This window comes from Hyperoodon ampullatus, assembly GCF_949752795.1.
Source record: "Hyperoodon ampullatus genome assembly, chromosome: 15".
NCBI lineage: Eukaryota > Metazoa > Chordata > Mammalia > Artiodactyla > Ziphiidae > Hyperoodon > Hyperoodon ampullatus.
This window is the reverse complement of record NC_136928.1, coordinates 47,371,156-47,388,496: the sequence shown is the minus strand read 5'-3', so window position 1 is coordinate 47,388,496 and position 17,341 is coordinate 47,371,156. Positions and strand designations below refer to the sequence as shown.

Sequence of the window (17,341 nt, the reverse complement as noted above, 5' to 3'; positions counted from 1 at the left end):
TACACGAGGGCTCTGTGGAAATATATTCTTAAAATATAGCTGTTTTTGCTAAGTTCTGTCAAAAGCTTGAGGGAATTCATTGTTATATGATCAACACTGAAAACATTCTTGCATTTTGTGAGAGAATGGAATATTTTTAAAGGTATTACCAATTTCTGTGTGGAGAAATACTCTTCACCCTACACAGCCCAAAAAGGACTAGGCAAAAAGAACAAGTTACAGGAAGCAGGTGCTTTTCAAAGAGACATTCCTTAGGACCTCAGCTGAAAAGCAAATACCAGGCAAGTACCCTGAGCCTGACCCCCATACCATGGTTCCTGCGCACCTAAGAAAGCCACCTCTACCTAACCATGAGGACAAATTGATGGCTTAAGGGACCTATATACAATCTTTGCAAAGATATCTCCAATTACAGTATGTTTAGAATCAATAAAGCTCTGGGAAAAGACAAGAGTATAAGGATTTTAAGAGATCCTTATTGCCAAAGGAATCTTAGAACTCAAAGTTGGAAAGGATCTTATCCAATTTAAAAAAAAAGAAAAACAAGCATATGAATGACAAAACAATATAAAAAGTCATGTTCAACATTATTATTAAGATCCTTAACACCTCAAAAAATAATTGTGTCTTTTATTAAAAAGAGGCACACAATGGAGTGTAAATGAGGCACTGCCTGACTGTGCAAAGATGGTTTTCTCTACAGGAACTTAGTTCAGTTGCTATATTCTCTTCTCAAAGACCAAGGTTCTAATCCTAGTTAATCACCTAAAAAGAACAGCCTTAGGTTATACAGAGTTCAGGAAAAACTGTGGATAAACTAGTGTAGCCCCTCCTCACTGCTGGAGCACAGGCTTCCAGGAAGAGTATTCTAAACAAGGAGGAAGATGAGTTAGAAGATATGAGCTCTACTTCCAACTCTGCTACTAATTTGCTGTGACTCTCTGAGTCCAGTTCACTCACATGACTTAGCGCTCTGCTTTCACATCTCTAACATGAGAGGAACGTGCTCCTCACACTTTAGAGCTAGGAGAGAACTGATGTTCAAAGCTGTAACTGAATTCCAGAAGTCACACAGTTAATTGCTGGTTGAATCAGAACTAGAACTCAGGTCTCCTGATTTCAAGGTCTGTTTTTTCCCCACTAGATGTGTCTTCTCTCTGAAATCTCTTCTAATTTTTTAAAATTGTATTTTATCATGGTCAGAACACCTAACATGAGATCTACCCTCTTAGCAAAATTTTAAGTGTATAATACAGTATTGTTAATTTTAGTCACAACGTTGTACAGCAGATCTGGAGAACTTACTCATCTGGTATAACTGACACTTTATGCCTGTTGATTAGCAACTCCCCATTTCTTCTTTTCTCCGGCCCCTGGCGACCACCATTCCACCCTCTAATTCTATGAATTTGACTATTTTAGATACCTCATATAAGTGGAATCATGCAGTATTTGTCTTTCTGTGAGTGGCTTATTTCACTCAGCATGAAGTCCTCAGAGTTCATCCATGTTATCACATACTACAGAATATCCTTCTTTTTTAAGGTTGAATAATATTCCCTTGTATGTATATGCCACATTTTACTTACATATTCAATCAAAATCACGACAAGATATCACCTCACACCTATTAGTATGGCTATTATCAAAAGGCAAGTTTTGACAAAGAAGTGAAACTGGAACCCTCATACACTATGAGTATAAGGAATGCAAAATGGTGCAGCCACTGTGGAAAAGAGTATGGAAGTTCCTCAAAAAATTAAAAATAGAACTGCCATTTTATCCAGCAACCCCATTTCTATGTATTTATCCAAAAGAATTGAAATCAGGGTTTTGAAGATATGTTAGCATTCCCATGTTTATTGTAGCACCCTTCATAATAGTGAAGATGTGGAAACAACCTAAATGTCTTTTTTTAAACAAACATTTATTGGGGGCCTATTGTCATCTGGGCACTTATCAAATTCATGGTCTCATTTATTCTGCACTGAGGTGTAACTCATTGTATTTTCATTTTATAGACTGAAAAAACAATCTTAGTGAGGATACAGAGCTTAGTAAATTTATGCAATGCTAGTAAGTGGCAGTGGCCAAATTTTCACACAGATATGTTTTTGAGAATTATCTTCACCAGACCAGGCTGCCTCAATTACTTACACATTAGTGAGAATTTAAATCAATGAATTCCCTGTCTTAAATACCTTTGTAAAACAAGCCTTATCTATTTGAAAAATAAAAGACTTTTTTTTTTCTTTTCTTTTTTTTTTTTTGGCTGCGTTGGGTCTTAGTTGCTGAGCACGGGCTTTCTCTAGCTTTCTCTAGTTGCGGCGAGCGGGGGCTACTGTTCGTTGATGTGCGCGGGCTTCTCATTGCGGTGGCTTCTCTTGTTGCAGAGCACGGGCTCTAGGTGCATGGGCTTCGATAGTTGTGGCTCAAGGGCTTAGTTGCTCCGTGGCATGTGGGATCTTCTCGGACCAGAGCTCAAACCCCTGTCCCCTGCACTGGCAGGCGGATTCTTAACCACTGTGTTACCAGGGAAGTCCTCTATGTTTTGTTAGAGGAAATATATGCAGCAACTTGGTGGAAAGCAATTGTGCAAGGAGCTCTTTCTAGAATATTAATATTAAAGGATAATACAAAGTGATGTAGCTGAAATTCACTATGTTGCTGTTTTTATCAGATCATTTCATGTTGAGTCCCAGATGACTGCTACACATATATAAACTTTATGGTTTTTGTATTTATGCTCAGAGGCCACTTGTTTTCAAAGGGCAGGTTTTGTTTGTTTGTTTAAAGATTAACTCTTTCTGGGACTTTCCTGGTGGCGCAGTGGTTAAGAATCCACCTGCCAATGAAGGGGGCACGGGTTCAAGCCCTGGGCCGCGGAGCAACTAAGCCCGTGTGCCACAACTACTGAAGCCCACGCACCTAGTGCCCGTGCCCTGCAAAAAGAGAAGCCACCGCAATGAGAAGCCTACGCACCACAACAAAGAGTAGCCCCTGCTCACCGCAACAAGAGAAAGCCCATGAGCAGCAACAAAGACCCAATGCAGCCAAAAACAAATACATAAATAAATAAATTTATTTTAAAAAAAAGGTTACCTCTTTCTAACAATAGCTTGTATTTTGAGAACTAAATTGAAAACATTTTTGATGGTCATGCTTGGGTATATTAGTTCCTCCTCTCTCACCTCTGCTCCTATTATCCCCCTTATTACCTGACCTTTCATGGTACCTGGTGCACAAACACAAAAACATGCACATATTATAATATCATATATTTACCAAATGAATGAATGCACAATCTAAGAAATCAATATATTAAAGTTGAGGGCAACCAAGACCTTAGAGTCTTGGATTACTTGGACCATAATTAATTCAAAGATTATTCCAGGAATATTAGCTGAGCATCTTGTCTAAAATATCATTGCAGGGCTTCCCTGGTGGCGCAGTGGTTAAGAATCCGCCTGCCAATGCAGGGGACATGGGTTTGATCCCTGGCCCTGGAAGATGTCACATGCCGCGGAGCAACAAAGCCCGTGCGCCACAACTGCTGAGCCTGCGCTCTAGAGCCTGCGAGCAGCAACTACTGAGCCTGTGTGCCTAGAGCCCCTGCTCTGCAACAAGAGAAGCCACAACGAGAAGCCCGCACACCACAAGGAAGAGTAGCCCCCGCTCGCCGCAACTAGAGAAAGCCCGTGTGCAGCAACGAAGACCCAACACAGACAAAAATAAAAACAAATAAATTAATTTTAAACAAAATCATTGCAGTGATGCACATTTTTGTCCAATAAGCCAAAGTAAGGAAGAGGTGTGTGGTAGGAATATCTACTTCAGCAGAATATTCATAGCCAAAAATGTTCTGGGTAACACATATGAATTAATTACCAGAAAAGCTAAATTTTTCTTCAACACAGTAAAGTCAAGTATATTTTGAAAGGTGTTGCTAACTCTCTTGGATGCTAGACAAAAGAACAAAGGGATCACTCTATCAAACAGCAACCTCCTGCTTGTGAGAAAAACAAAAGAAAAACAAAAACCTCCTCAGAATCAATGAAGTGATCCATGGGACACCAGGCAGATGCCATCAGCCTCTCTCACAGGATTCACTATTGTTAATACACGCTGGAAGCAAAATGTGAGGCCCTGGTCCTTGTAATGATTTCTACTCCAAGAGATCAACAATTAAAGCACATGGAGGACCCTCTCAGTTCAAGTTTCAAAACCTCTGAGCTCATGGAATTGCTCTGGGCCAAGTGCCAATGCAGAGTTGATTCTATCAGTAATTCCTCTTTGACTCCGACCAGAGATTTGGTTCCATTTTTTGGTGCCTCTGCGGTGTGCCTCACCCTACAAGAAAAAGGATATTCAAATTCCCTCCAAAAGCCCCCACTCCTTTTAGACGTTTAGTATGTGTGTGAAAGTGCCTCAGAAAGAGAAACATTATAAATTTAAGATACAATTATTTTCCTCATAGAACGGCATTGGGCTACCTCAATTATAAACCACACTTTTAAAATCTGTTAACATTTCCTTCTGGGAAAGCCCCTTTGCCCTTTAATAGTAAAAGTTAATCAAGGCAGTATAATTTCTGGAGCTCATATTTGTGGGAGGAGAAGGGCTGGCACTGGTGTGCTCATTCCTATGATGGTTTTCTCCTTCCTTTATGTCCTGAAATTATTGAGAGGCTCTAAGCTAATTCTTGAAAGTATGCAGAGGTACCTTAGGAAAGCCAGGAGCAGAGATGGAAACCTGAGCATTGCACTGACATCATTCTATGTTTGGCACATATGGCACATCTCTAAAGCAATACCAACTGAACACACTGCTTTATTCTGAACTCTTGCTGGCTTTAAGTAGCAGTCTTAATTACAAGCAGGCTTGCTTTTTATCATTTACAGTCACACAGTTCTCCATTTATTTGACTAGGAAAATTCAATTTTTCTATAGAGGTATTTTCAACCTTTATATTTTTAAGTACATGCAAAATAAAATGGGATCCTGCAGTGATCTCAAAACCTGCTTCTCATATGCATTTTAAAAAAAAATCCTCATCATAATCTCTGCAACTGGGTCAGTTTGCACAAAGATGCTCAGGGTAGCCATGAGTGCTTTCAGCACCCTGCAATCCTTGTAAGTGACACCTCATAATAGTGCAAATGAAGCATGGCATGATGAGAAAACGAAGAAGAATGGACCTGGAGAGTCAACCCAGCAGTTTTCAAAACATAGAGGATAGGCTAAATTTTGTTCCATAAAATACACCACATATGATTTTTCTTTTACACATTCAAGCACATATATTCTTTCCCTATTATGAGAAAAATGTCTTATGATTCCAAGAAATTCTACTATAAGCAAACAGGGTAGCTCGTGTGTTCATCTACATATGTATATTTGCCAGTCTCACATTTTTAACCAAACCTCATTTACACCTGCCTTGATTTTCAGCCAGGAATTTATCATGTTGTCATTCACCTTTGTGTTTTCCCTTCACCCTCATCTATTAGGCTCGAAGATTATTTCCTTGTGGGCCCTTTGTCTAATTAGCTGAATATTCAACGAGTGTATTGACCCAACAAAATCACCATCACCTTTCTTACTAGGTTTCTTTTAAGCCATCACCCTGCCTGCCCCGCTCTCAGCCCCTCTGCATCCCCACCTCACTCCCATCTCTCCTTCCCCCACCCTCAGAGGCTTATTTCATCTTTAATGTTCTTTGGTTGTTCTCTAGCCAGAGTTTTTTTCCCTCTTTTCAAGGGAGGCAAGAGATGAAGTGTGAAAAATTCACACCGGCTTTTATTCGGCGGAGGGTGGCTACTGACAGGTAAGTTTGCTACTCTGATTAAAAAAAAAAAAAGCGGGGGGAAAGAAAGAATCAGAAAGCTTCCTCCAAAAGTGTGTGTGAGCAGGGTGGGGAGAGTTTCAAAAAGTAACAAACACGACCATACTATGGAACCTTCAAAGGAAAGAGAAAGTTTTCTGACCCAAAAGAATAATCACAACCGCTGCTCACATACCCTTTCCTCCACTATCCATCTATCCTTTCTCTTTCCCAGTGACAGATAGGCCTGGTTCTTCACTCATGTCCAGAGACAATCACTATGCTCTGGAGGGAAGGAAATGTTTGTAGAGACCAGCAGACGGGGGCCTGACTGGGGTAGAAGCTACAGAGGTGAGAGGACAGGTGTCCTCTCTGCGGCAGGGTTCCCTTGGTCTTCTCCTCTCCCCACGTCCCCCAGGTGCTCTCCCTTTTAAGCCACATCCCGGGAGAGAGGCAGAGCCACAGAAAAGGAGAAGTTAATATGCATATGAGATCATTAGTCAAGTGCTTCCCACTGGTACAATTAAGCGCCCAACCCCCTTGCATACCCCCATCTGGCTCACCGCACCCACGCTCTGTCTGCCCCTGTCCCCAGGCTCACCTCCCTCCTCCAGGACTCACATAATTTTGCACAAAGGCCATGCAGTGGGGTGAGAACTGCACCCGGGAAAGGGAGCAATAAGCTCCCAGAATACTGTGAGCAAGTGGGGAGAGCAACAGCAACTCCTTGCTGTTTCTGAGGGATCTGTCCTTTCTGTCACTTTTTCCATAAAAGCCCCCTTTGGAGGCGTCACTCACTTCTCCAGCCTAGGCACGCTTAACTGGAGAGAGTCCTTGAGAGGGAACTGGGAGAAGGAAGGGAAGGGATTCCCGGACCCACTGTGAGGTGTGCCTGGGCCACTCCCAAAGGAGGTGCCCAGGGGATTTGTTCTCTTCAGTTGGGTTAGGCTCTAACCTCTCACATTTAACCAGAACTGTCCCCAGGTAGGAAGCCAGTCCCTGGGGAAGGGGGCCATCCCAGTATAACTAGCAGCTGCTGGGGGAGAGGAATTACCTAGGGAGAAGGGGCAAAGGATCCAGAGAGGAACCAAGTGTGAAAGGGAAAGGGGCCCTACAAGCAAAAGAGGGGGAAAGAGATGTAAAAACAAGAGTGTCCGTAACTTTCACCCTGCTTTTTAAAGCAGCGGACTTTACACTGGGGAAGAAGAAGAATCGGGAGTGGGGGAAGACTCACAAAAAACAGTTGATGTTTTATTTATTGGCAATTCAGGGAATCTGAAATAGGCATTTATCTGAAGATGCCAGGAACCTGGCCTTACACTGCTGGTTATTCTGGAGAAGAAACTGCCAACCAAGGCTTGTCTCCACACTCTGCCCTTTACAAAGGAATTCCCGGTGAGGAGAACAGCTTCTCTCTGCTCTGACTTCTCCTCCTTCAGGCAGACCTCCTGGCTTAGACCAGCCAGCACTGCCCCGCCTGCCCTCCTTGGGAAGCACTATACTCTGAGGAAGGAGGAAGCAGGACTTCCCTTATCCCAGCAGCCTTCAGACATGATCCAAAAAGAAGTGTGTGGGATGAGGGAAAGGGGATGGTGTTCAGAGGTCCCCTCTAAACTGGGTAGGAGTTGGCAGGCACTAGAGAGGGTGCCTCCACCACCCTCCTACTTTCTCCAATTAAGGGAAGAGGTGGGGGAAAATGGAATTAGCCTCCAGTTTAGTGAGTCCCAGGACCTGCCACTTCACCGTCACTGCAGTCTGAGCACTCCTTGGAGGAACGTGCGGGCTGGAACCTCTCCCTCCCCCAGACCAGGGAAAATGGGCAGGAGGTGGGGCAGCACACAGAGCACAGACAAAAGGTTCGGCAGAGCCCTCCTCTCTCAGGAGCTAAGGTCCCTGGGCTGAGCCCGGCTCCCCATTCGGCCACGCCGAGTGACCTTCTCGCTAGAAACGCCCCCTTCCCGCGGGGCCCAGGATGGTCTTTTAATAGGTGCCCACGTCTCTCTCCCGGCACCCTGACAAGGAACGCCCCTCCCACCCCTCACCGCAAACACCCGCGACGCCTTCCTCCAGCCCCTTTCTATTGTCTTCAAAGAGATAAGTGGCTCCCACCCAACACACCCACATGCACATCCCTTTCTCGCGCTCCCATTTCTCCGAGCCCTAGGGGCCGAGAAGCGAGCGCAGGGTCGAAAGGGGGGCGCGAGGGAGTAAAACCCGCGAGAACTTGGCATCGCAGACCCACCGTGTCCACCTCGCAAGGATGCCGGTGACCTGTAGATTGCAATAGGCACTGAATGATGCTTGCTGCTGCCATGGAAATGGTGGATGTGGTGCGCTCCCAAACTGGACGCCCCCCATGCCACTCCTAGGAGGCCGCTGAGGGTGAGCGGGACTATCCAGAACAGGGCGAGGCGCCCCCCTGCGCCGCCGCCGCCACTGCCGCCGCCGCCGCCCCCGGGCGAGCCCAGCTCGGCGCCGCACCGGAGCATCCTCTGGTACATGGCTGGGCGCCCGCCGAGGGGCAGCCGCCGCGGGAGGCAAAGTTTGGGGCGCGGTGAGGGGAGAGGGCGCCGGGGAGCAGCGGGCGGCTCAGGGTGGGCTGCGGGGCTGGCCGCCTCACCGCGTCAGGGCACCCATCCTCTCCCTCCTTCGGACAGTCTTCTCGGGGTCCTGGAGTCCGCCGTGCCTCGCACCCCAAAGAATCCGAAACATAGCCGAGGTGAATGCAGCTGATGGGGGCTTGTCCGAAAAGGCAGCCCCGGGGAAGAGCAAGCACGGAGCGGGCGGCTGCTCCCAGATTTCCGGGGCTCCAGGTTCTCGAGAGATACTCCCAAAGAGTTTCGGGCGAGAGTGCGTGCCGGGGGGGTGGGGAGCGGGGAAATGGTTTAAAGCTCCTCCCGGAGGGTCCTCACTTCTACATGACAGCCATCCACCGCGAATCCACTAGGTAAATCCATTTAGCATTGTGTGGGGGGACTGGGGAGGCCACTTCGCCGGCCCAACCTCCTTTCAACGGAGAAGCAGACCCCATGGACTCGAGACGCCCCGTCCCTCCATTCAGCCCGGGCCGGCTCGCCCGCTCGCGCCAGCCTCCCCCGGGCAGCGCGCGGAGCAGCGGCGCGCATCGCCTGCTCCCGAGGCAATCTCCGCGTCTGCCGCCTCCTGACACTTACGCCCGGCGAGGGGTTCAGAGGCAAGAGTGCACCCTTATGAAGGAAGCGGGGATCGAACGGGGGAAAGAGAGCTGGGGAAAAAGCAGAAGCACACAAAGGAGTGGTGGGGGGGGGGGAGAAAAGGAAAAATAAAAAAAGAAAAGAAAAGAAAAGAAGAACCACACACGCTGGCGAAGCGAGGGGCTCTATGCAAATCTGCAGTCTCCAAACAGCAAATCACTGAAGCTCGGATGCAATGCAGAGGACGAGCCTATGTAACGAGGGAGGCTGGTCTAGCTTCCCACAGAAATCGCCCTGCTTTGCCTCTCTCAAGCATTCTCCACACATCAAAGGGACACGTGTACGGCGATGCGGGGAACACCTAAAAAAGCAACGCTCCCTCCCCTGCCAGGTGATCCCTCCGTCTGAATTACAACGGCAAACGGCACCCTTCCCCTACCCCTATGGTTTAGATGTAACCAGTGTCTTGAGAGCTCTTAAAAGGGAAAGAATTCCGCTCTTTTTATTGGACCAAACTTGTTCTGCCAGGTGTTCAAACCCAATCTGCTAAATATGGCTTGACACCATCTACTCAAGCATCAGTTTTGATGATCTGTTAATTACACAGATTACTCATAACAAAGAGCCCTCGTTCCCACTACAATATCATATCTCACATAAGGCAGCAGAAGTGCAGGGAATCAAAATACACAAGGAAGAAAAAGAATGAGTGAATTTGGCAGCTGAGGAAGAGACAGAAAGAGAGTAAAAAGGAAAAAAGAGGAGACAGGTGAGAAAGAGGACAGCAGAAGAGAGAAACAGGATGAATGAGATTGCTTGTGTTTTGGTCAAACATTTTAGGAATCTTTAAGAACCCCCAAGATCTCTACAGAAGCCCAGTTATGATGATCTCTTATAAGGGTGGAGTTCTGCCTTTCTCTTACCATGTTTCATAAGGAAAATAACATCAGGAAATTTAAATCTAGTGCCCCCAAAGAAGAGGGGACATTATATTCTACTGGTGAAATGAAGAATATTTAACTGAAAGCCATGTGTCCTGGAAAAAGACCAGCAAAGCCAACACACAACTAAGAGTAAAAGTCTAGCACGGCAAGTGGACTTAGCGAGGAGGACCACAGTCACTGGAGGCTAGCACACGGGATTTGGAACTGTGATTAAAACAGTTCCCTGGTTTCTAAAAGATGATAAAAACTATGACATGACTAGTGGCTGGACATTTTTTGCTTTTATTCCTACTTAAAGACAAAGGAAAACAACTCTGACTAGGTACTACTTCTCACAGGCTCCTGTCTATATATCCTTTATATCAACAAATACAAAGCCATGTCCTGAAAAAGTAGTTGTAGAAGGATTTGATACAAATCAGCCGCTCACCAAAGTGGTCATTTAGATTTACATATTGTTTCCTAGTTCATTCAAAGAGTCAGCCCTGGGACTCTGATGGTCACTATGTTACCAGTGTCCAAGGGCCACCAAACCAAATTTGTAGCAATCCAACACCTCACATCCTTGGCAAAAGTTTATGTTATTCTACTAAAAATTTAATACTTCAGTAGTTCCCTAATTGAGACAGCTTAGGCATGCTAGAGAAGGTGCTTTTATCTACTTAAATACGCCTTGTCTCCCTCCCACAACTGCTCAAAGACCAACAGAACGCAAATCCTGCACTTTCCACTGTGGTCTATTCCTGTCCTTATCCCCAGGCCATTTCCTCCTCATTTTGTTATTTTTTAGCATGTGGATTTTAATTCATTAGTCAAGCGTTGTGAATATTCATTTAAAAAATATCCAGTAAGCTTCAAAGGGATAAAAGAGGAGCACTGGATTAGGAGTCGAGAAAGCTGGGCTGCCTTCTTGGCGCTGCCGTTTACTAGTTATGTCGCATTTGTTCTTTAGCCTCTCCCCAAGGCTCCATGGCTTCCTTTATAAAATAGTCATGTCCCTGTCTTTCCTAACAATTCCACAGGGCAGGAAGGATATAATGTAATATTTAATAAGAGAGTGCTTTAAAATATATCAAACGGGGCTTCCCTGGTGGCGCAGTGGTTGAGAGTCCGCCTGCCGATGCAGGGGACGCGGGTTCGTGCCCCGGTACGGGAAGATCCCACATGCCGCGGAGCGGCTGGGCCCGTGAGCCATGGCCGCTGAGCCTGTGCGTCCGGAGCCTGTGCTCCCCAACGGGAGAGGCCACAACAGTGAGAGGCCCGCGCACCTCAAAAAAAATAAAAATAAAAATAAAATAAAATATATCAAACGCTCCCCACAGTGCAGGCAGTTTGTCTCTCCTTCCATATAGGTCTAACATATTCCAGCTGATTGGTCTATTTCATTCATTTGGTTCCCTTCCATCTATAGAAAGGTAGAGCACTGCGTTGCTCTCTGATACTCTCATCTATGGTGATGATCTGTCCTTCCCTCCCTAACTACATGGTAGATTCCTGAAGGGGAGAGGAGACAAATCTTCATTTGTACTCCCTCTAGCGCCCAGCATTTGTGAAACATAAGGTAGTCTCTTAAATCACTGTGAACACTGAATTAGAAATACCAATCCATTGCTCCTACGGCTTAGGTTCCTACAAGCCTCTGGTCACAACATTTTCATCAACAGATTGATATATAACCTTATTTTATGTGTTTTCTGTTCAAAGACATCTTATTGAATATATATTGTTGATTCGTTAACATTGAACTCATAGCCAGCATCACTATAACTTAAGCCTGAATGAAGCTCAACTAACATACTTATTTTCTCTGTAAGACATACCATGGCTTTCTTTGCTCAGGAACATTAAACGGCACTTCAGCATTATGTTTAGGGACCATTTTAAACAGCAAAATCACCAACGAAAAGAACAAAAATGTGAAAAATATGGTACTAAATAGACCACACAAAGGATGTTTGTTTACAGTACGAGCTGAAACAAGAAGGCAGAACATTGCCTTGTTTGACCTCAACTGGGAACGTGGGTGTTGAGGACTCTTTTTGACACTCTGTGCATGTCTGTTAATAACCACCTCAGTGCTACGGGTATTGATTTGGGGGTTACAAATTTTAGTGAGGAGGTGAGGTCATACCCATAAATAACAGCGATTGACTGTACTTGTTACTTTCTTGAATGTAGAGGGAAGGATGGGGCTGGGAGAATTTGGGGAATGATTTGTATAAATTAAAGCCATAGGAATAGAGTAAATGTAGAAGATTCTGATGAACCTTTCCAAGAGCATTCTCTTGGAAGAAAATGAGGAAAAGACTCCTCTGACTGTCTTATATTATCTTAGGCCTTGGGAGATAAAGGTAGGGTTAGGCAAGGCATAGGCCAGAAATCTCAGTCTTACTGGAGTCTCAAGGGCTAAAGAGGAAATATTTACGGCTGCCTTGAAAGAAGAAATTGTAGCTGTCGTGTTTTCAGGCAGATGTCTAAGGCACCTTTGTAGTACCTAGGAGGTTCTTGGGTGGATTCTGTGATACTGATGCTGCAATATTTGTTATAAATGGCTGTTATGGTGGAACAAGGAGCAAATTCTCTGTCTAGAGAGTGGAGAAAAGTCCTGTGAGCAGACTCATGCCTAATCTGGATGAAACAAATAAAGCTTGCGCTTACTCTTCATGTCTCTTCAGCTGGTCAGTTCTTTGGCTGGAAGTGTACTATCTAAAGGAAACTGAGGGGACTTCCCTGGTGGCACAGTGGTTAAGAATCCGCCTGCCAATGCAGGGGACACGGGTTCAATCCCTAGTCCCAAAAGATCCCACATGTCGCGGAGCAACTAAGCCCGTGCGCCACAACTACTGAGCCTGTGCTCTAGAGCCCGCGAGCCACAACTCCTGAAGCCCGTGCACCGAGAGCCCGTGCTCCGCAACAAGAGAAGCCATTGCAATGAGACCCCGCACCGCAACAAAGAGTAGCCCCCACTAGCTGCAACTTGAGAAAGGGCCAGGCGTAGCAACGAAGACCCAATGCAGCCAAAAATAAATAAATAAATAAATTTATTAAAAATAAAATAAAGGAAACTGAGGCAGCACTGACAAATTGTTCTCAGGTGAGTAAAAAATTGGTTGGAGGAGACATGGTGCTCGGCTGCTTGTAATTTACTCTTAAATACTGCAGCATGGACAATGTGATATAAATGTGTGTTAGTGCGGTTCTGTGTCTCAGGAGGTTGGTTGCTTTCATCAGGAATGTATGCTCCAACATCTCAGCCAGAATTACAGAAGTCAGAGGTGACTTCTGGAAGTCTTGAGTTATCATCATCTCCAATCATGATGTGGCTTTGTTCATTAATTATAATGTATGTTGGAAACAGATTATCATCGGTGACATAAATGGCTTGTCAGTTGGTTAATGGAGGTTAGGGGTGGGTTCTCTTTGGTGAAATCATTAACATTCAAGATATGTGGACTAGCCAAACTTTTTGTAAACATGCTTTGCTTCTATTTGAATAGAGTATATGAATCTACAAGGCCTTTCACCCTTTACTATAAGGAATGGTGTCATAATATTAGCAATAATAAGAACTAATACATTCATAACTGGCACAACTCGGAGAGGTGTAAATGTATGAGCTCATTTAATCATCACAAAACCATATGAAGTGGCTGCTATCATTGATCCCTAACAAACCTTAATCACCTAATTCTGACAGATGATGATCTGGATGCTGCCACTGAAATATTGCCATATTTGCTTTAAGAAATCCTATTTGCAAGACATTTTGGGGTGCCTAAAAGAACTAAGAGCTGGAACTTCATCAAGCTTCCAGAACATGCTGTAAGATTTTGTACCTACTTATTAATAAGTGTCTGTTTCTGTAGCAGAAGTTGGTCTGCATCTTAAATCCACTAGGACCTGTGGAAACACTTGGAAGAGTGGTTGACCCTCCCCTGCCTCTGACCACTGTGGGTACCGAGCTCCACCAAGAGAATCTAATAGCTGCACATAGGGAGTTATTCTAGATGCATTCATAGCTGATGATTAATAATGAACGAGAAGGCAGGTAGCCTACGTCAGACAACCATGCAAGAAATGGGAGATGGGCTTGAAAGCTGAGGGGACAAAAGAAAGGAAATGGAAGGAGAAAGAGAAAAAGAGTGTGTAGAAGGAAGAGTGTACACAGAAATGGAAAGGCACAGGTTATTTCGAACTATTTTTTCATATTCCTAAAATCACCCTTCTGTCTCAAGAAACAAAATGGTTGTCAGGCAGACGCTTTCAACCTTTTTGTGTTTTTCTTAAAACTTAATTGGAAATTGTTACAGCTCAGTATTAAGCTTTTAAAATAGAAAAGTAGACAATAAAATGGCAGAGAGGAAGTATATTAAAACCTACAGGCAGCACCAATCTTTGAAAAATTAAAAACGAGCAGAGTGCATTTTGCATTTCTAGTGATGTCAGCAAAAGAAAAGGCAAAGAGACCCCACATATCCGTCTACCTGCATTTCTGAGTTGGGATTGAGAGAGAGTAAAGAGAGAGAGGCTCAGGAGAGGATGCTGTCTGTGAAGTTGCAAAGACAAACCTCTGATCCCGTTACCTTTCTGGGTTATTGCAGGTCCCTAAAGGTATTGTAAGAAAAGATCAGAATAGATCAGAAGAGTAAGGACACTGAGAGAAAGGAAGGAAGGAAGGAAGGGAGGGAGGAAGGGAGGGGAGGAAGAAAGGAAGGAGAAAGAAAGAAAGAAAGAGAGAAGGAAAGAAAGAAGGAAAGAAAGAAGGAAAGAAAGAAAGAAAGAAGGAAAGAAAGAAGGAAAGAAAGAAAGAAGGAAGGAAAGAAAGAAAGAAGGAAAGAAAGAAAGACGGAAAGAAAGAAGGAAAGAAAGAAGGAAAGAAGGAGGGAGGAAAGCAGTGGGGAGGAAGAAATGGAGGAGGGGGGGAGGAAGGGAGGGAGGAAAAGAAAGAAAAGATGCCAGGGCTAAAAGCATCCCTGGAGATTTTGTAGTACAATCTCTTCAGGTGATAAACTTGAGGCCCACAGAAGTAATAATGTTACCAAAAAGTCAGATTTATTTATGAAGTGTTTACTTAACTGGAAGTGAACTTTTATCTCCCACCACCCATAGTCCAGTCATAGATGTAGATTGGGAAATTCAGTCAATGTACCTATTACCTAGAACCTCCACACTGAGGGAGAGTAGCGGGAACCCAACATGAGCCAACATGATGCCCAATTCACTCAAAAGAAATTAAAGCTTGCAGTTTGATTTCTGAAATATGAATAGATTTATTCAGTCACAGTTAGCTGTATTTAGGACTGAAGTATTTTATGCCAGTGGTCCCCAACCTTTTTGGCACCAGGGGCAGGTTTTGTGGAAGACAACTTCTCCACGGACGGTGGGGTGGGGGGATGGTTTGGGGATGATTCAAGTGCATTACATTTATTGTGCACTTTATTTCTATTATTATTACATTGTAACATATAATGAAATAATTATACAACTCACCATAATGCAGAATCAGTGGGAGCCCTGAGGTTGTTTTCCTGCAACTCGATAGTCCCATCGGGGGGTGACGGGAGACAGTGACACCCAAAGTGTGTTGCATATGTCCAGTCTATTCTGTAAGATGCAGCTCAATTGTCAGTTGCCACTCACTGATAGGGTTTTGATATATGAGTCTGCAAGCAATTGATTTATTACGGTCTCTGTGCAGTCAAAGCTCTCTGCTAATGATTATCTGTATTTGCAGCCGCTCCCCAGCGCTAGCATCATTGCCTCAGCTCTACTTCAGATCATCAGGCATTAGATTCTCATAAGGAGCACGCAACCTAGACCCCTCACATGCGCAGTTCACAGTAGGGTTCGCGCTCCTATGAGAATCTAATGCCACCGCTGATCTGACAGGAGGCGGGGCTCAGGCGGTAATGTGAGCGATGGGGGCGGCTGTAAATACAGGTGAAGGGCTTCCCTGGTGGCGCAGTGGTTGAGAGTCTGCCTGCCGATACAGGGGACATGGGTTCGTGCCCCGGTCCGGGAAGATCCCACATGCCGCGGAGCGGCTAGGCCCGTGAGCCATGGCCGCTGGGCCTGCGCGTCCGGAGCCTGTGCTCCGCAACGGGAGAGGCCACAACAGTGAGAGGCCCACGTACCGCAAAAAAAAAAAAAGAAAAATACAGGTGAAGCTTCACTCGCTGGCCTGCCACTCACCTCCTGGTATGCGGCCCGGTTCCTAACAGGGAACCCCTGTTTTATGCTATCTCTTCTCTTTCCCCTTTTAATAAAAAGTTCATTTATGACACCCTACATAAAATTTGTTGCCTAAGCACCAAGGCTGGGTCATAGAAATTTCATTATAAACTGCATCTTGAAGTGTTGTGGGCATTGCTTTGGTACCACCCAATCATATGCTATCTTTTGGTCACTAGCATCTTATACTGTTTGTATAGTTATTTAAACGCACTTGTGTTGCTGACAAACTCTTCCCTAGGTTCATGCCATTTGAGGTGAATGAGTTCATAGTGTAGAGGGAAAACATGCAGCTCGAGTGCCGGACTGTGAGTTTGAATCTGAGTCCACAGTTATTATTCATGTGACACTGTGTTTCATGGGCCCTTGCCCCCATTTTCTCATCTGTAAAATGATTATAACACTGTGTAAAATATATTAAGCACTAAATATGTTATTATCATTTACTCACAGGTACATATTTTAGATAGCTGCTAAAGACATACTGATAACGAGCTGTAATGTGATTTTTAATTTAGCCCTATTTCAGACCCTTCTCACTCAGTCAAGTTCGGCCACCTCCCCAATTCTCTGTTACTCTAAATCCTCAAACTTTAGTGTGCCCGAGAATCACTAGAACAGCTTCTTAAATCATAGACTGCTTTGCTTTTGACTCCCATGATTTGTAGAGGGGCCTGATAATTTGCTTTTTTTAACAAGTTCCCAGGTAATGCTCATACTGCTGGCCCAGAGGAACTAGATTTTCAGAACCACTGCTCTGTCTGAATGTCAACGTCTTTAACACGTTTTTTTTTTTTCTTTTTTTTTTTGCAGTACACGGGCCTCTCACTGCTGTGGCCTCTCCCGGTGCGGAGCACAGGCTCCGGAGGCACAGGCTCAGTGGTCATGGCTCACAGGCCCAGCCGCTCCAGGGCATGTGGGATCCTCCCGGACCGGGGCACGAACCCGCGTCCCCTGCGTCGGCAGGCAGACTCTCAACCACTGCGCCACCAGGGAAGCCCTAACACGGGTTTTATTAACCAACACAGGGAGGGCTTTCTAATTAAACTCCTTACCAATAACCTCGCCTCTTTGGCTGTATATTCTAAACATAGACAGCAGTGCTGTTCCCACATCTCTTCTTTAAAGCATTCTTTAAAGACTTCAAGATGTCCAGCATATAAACCTGT

At 44.9% G+C, this 17,341-nt stretch overlaps 1 protein-coding gene across 37 annotated transcripts in view; it reads right to left on the bottom strand.

Moving 5' to 3' along the window:
* Positions 1–17,341, bottom strand: part of NRXN1 (neurexin 1) — a gene marked incomplete at both ends in the record, with an annotated part of 1,144,386 nt that overhangs the window by 420,810 nt on the left and 706,235 nt on the right. For 4 of the 37 annotated variants that reach the window (XM_079720547.1, XM_079720548.1, XM_079720549.1 and 1 more), the window contains one exon: positions 8,067–8,325. The exons of the other annotated variants lie outside the window; for them this stretch is intronic. In XM_079720547.1, coding sequence (XP_079576673.1) covers positions 8,067–8,325 — 259 coding nt within the window. Of the gene's footprint in view, positions 1–8,066; positions 8,326–17,341 lie in introns of those variants that run through there. 37 annotated transcript variants of the gene reach the window in all.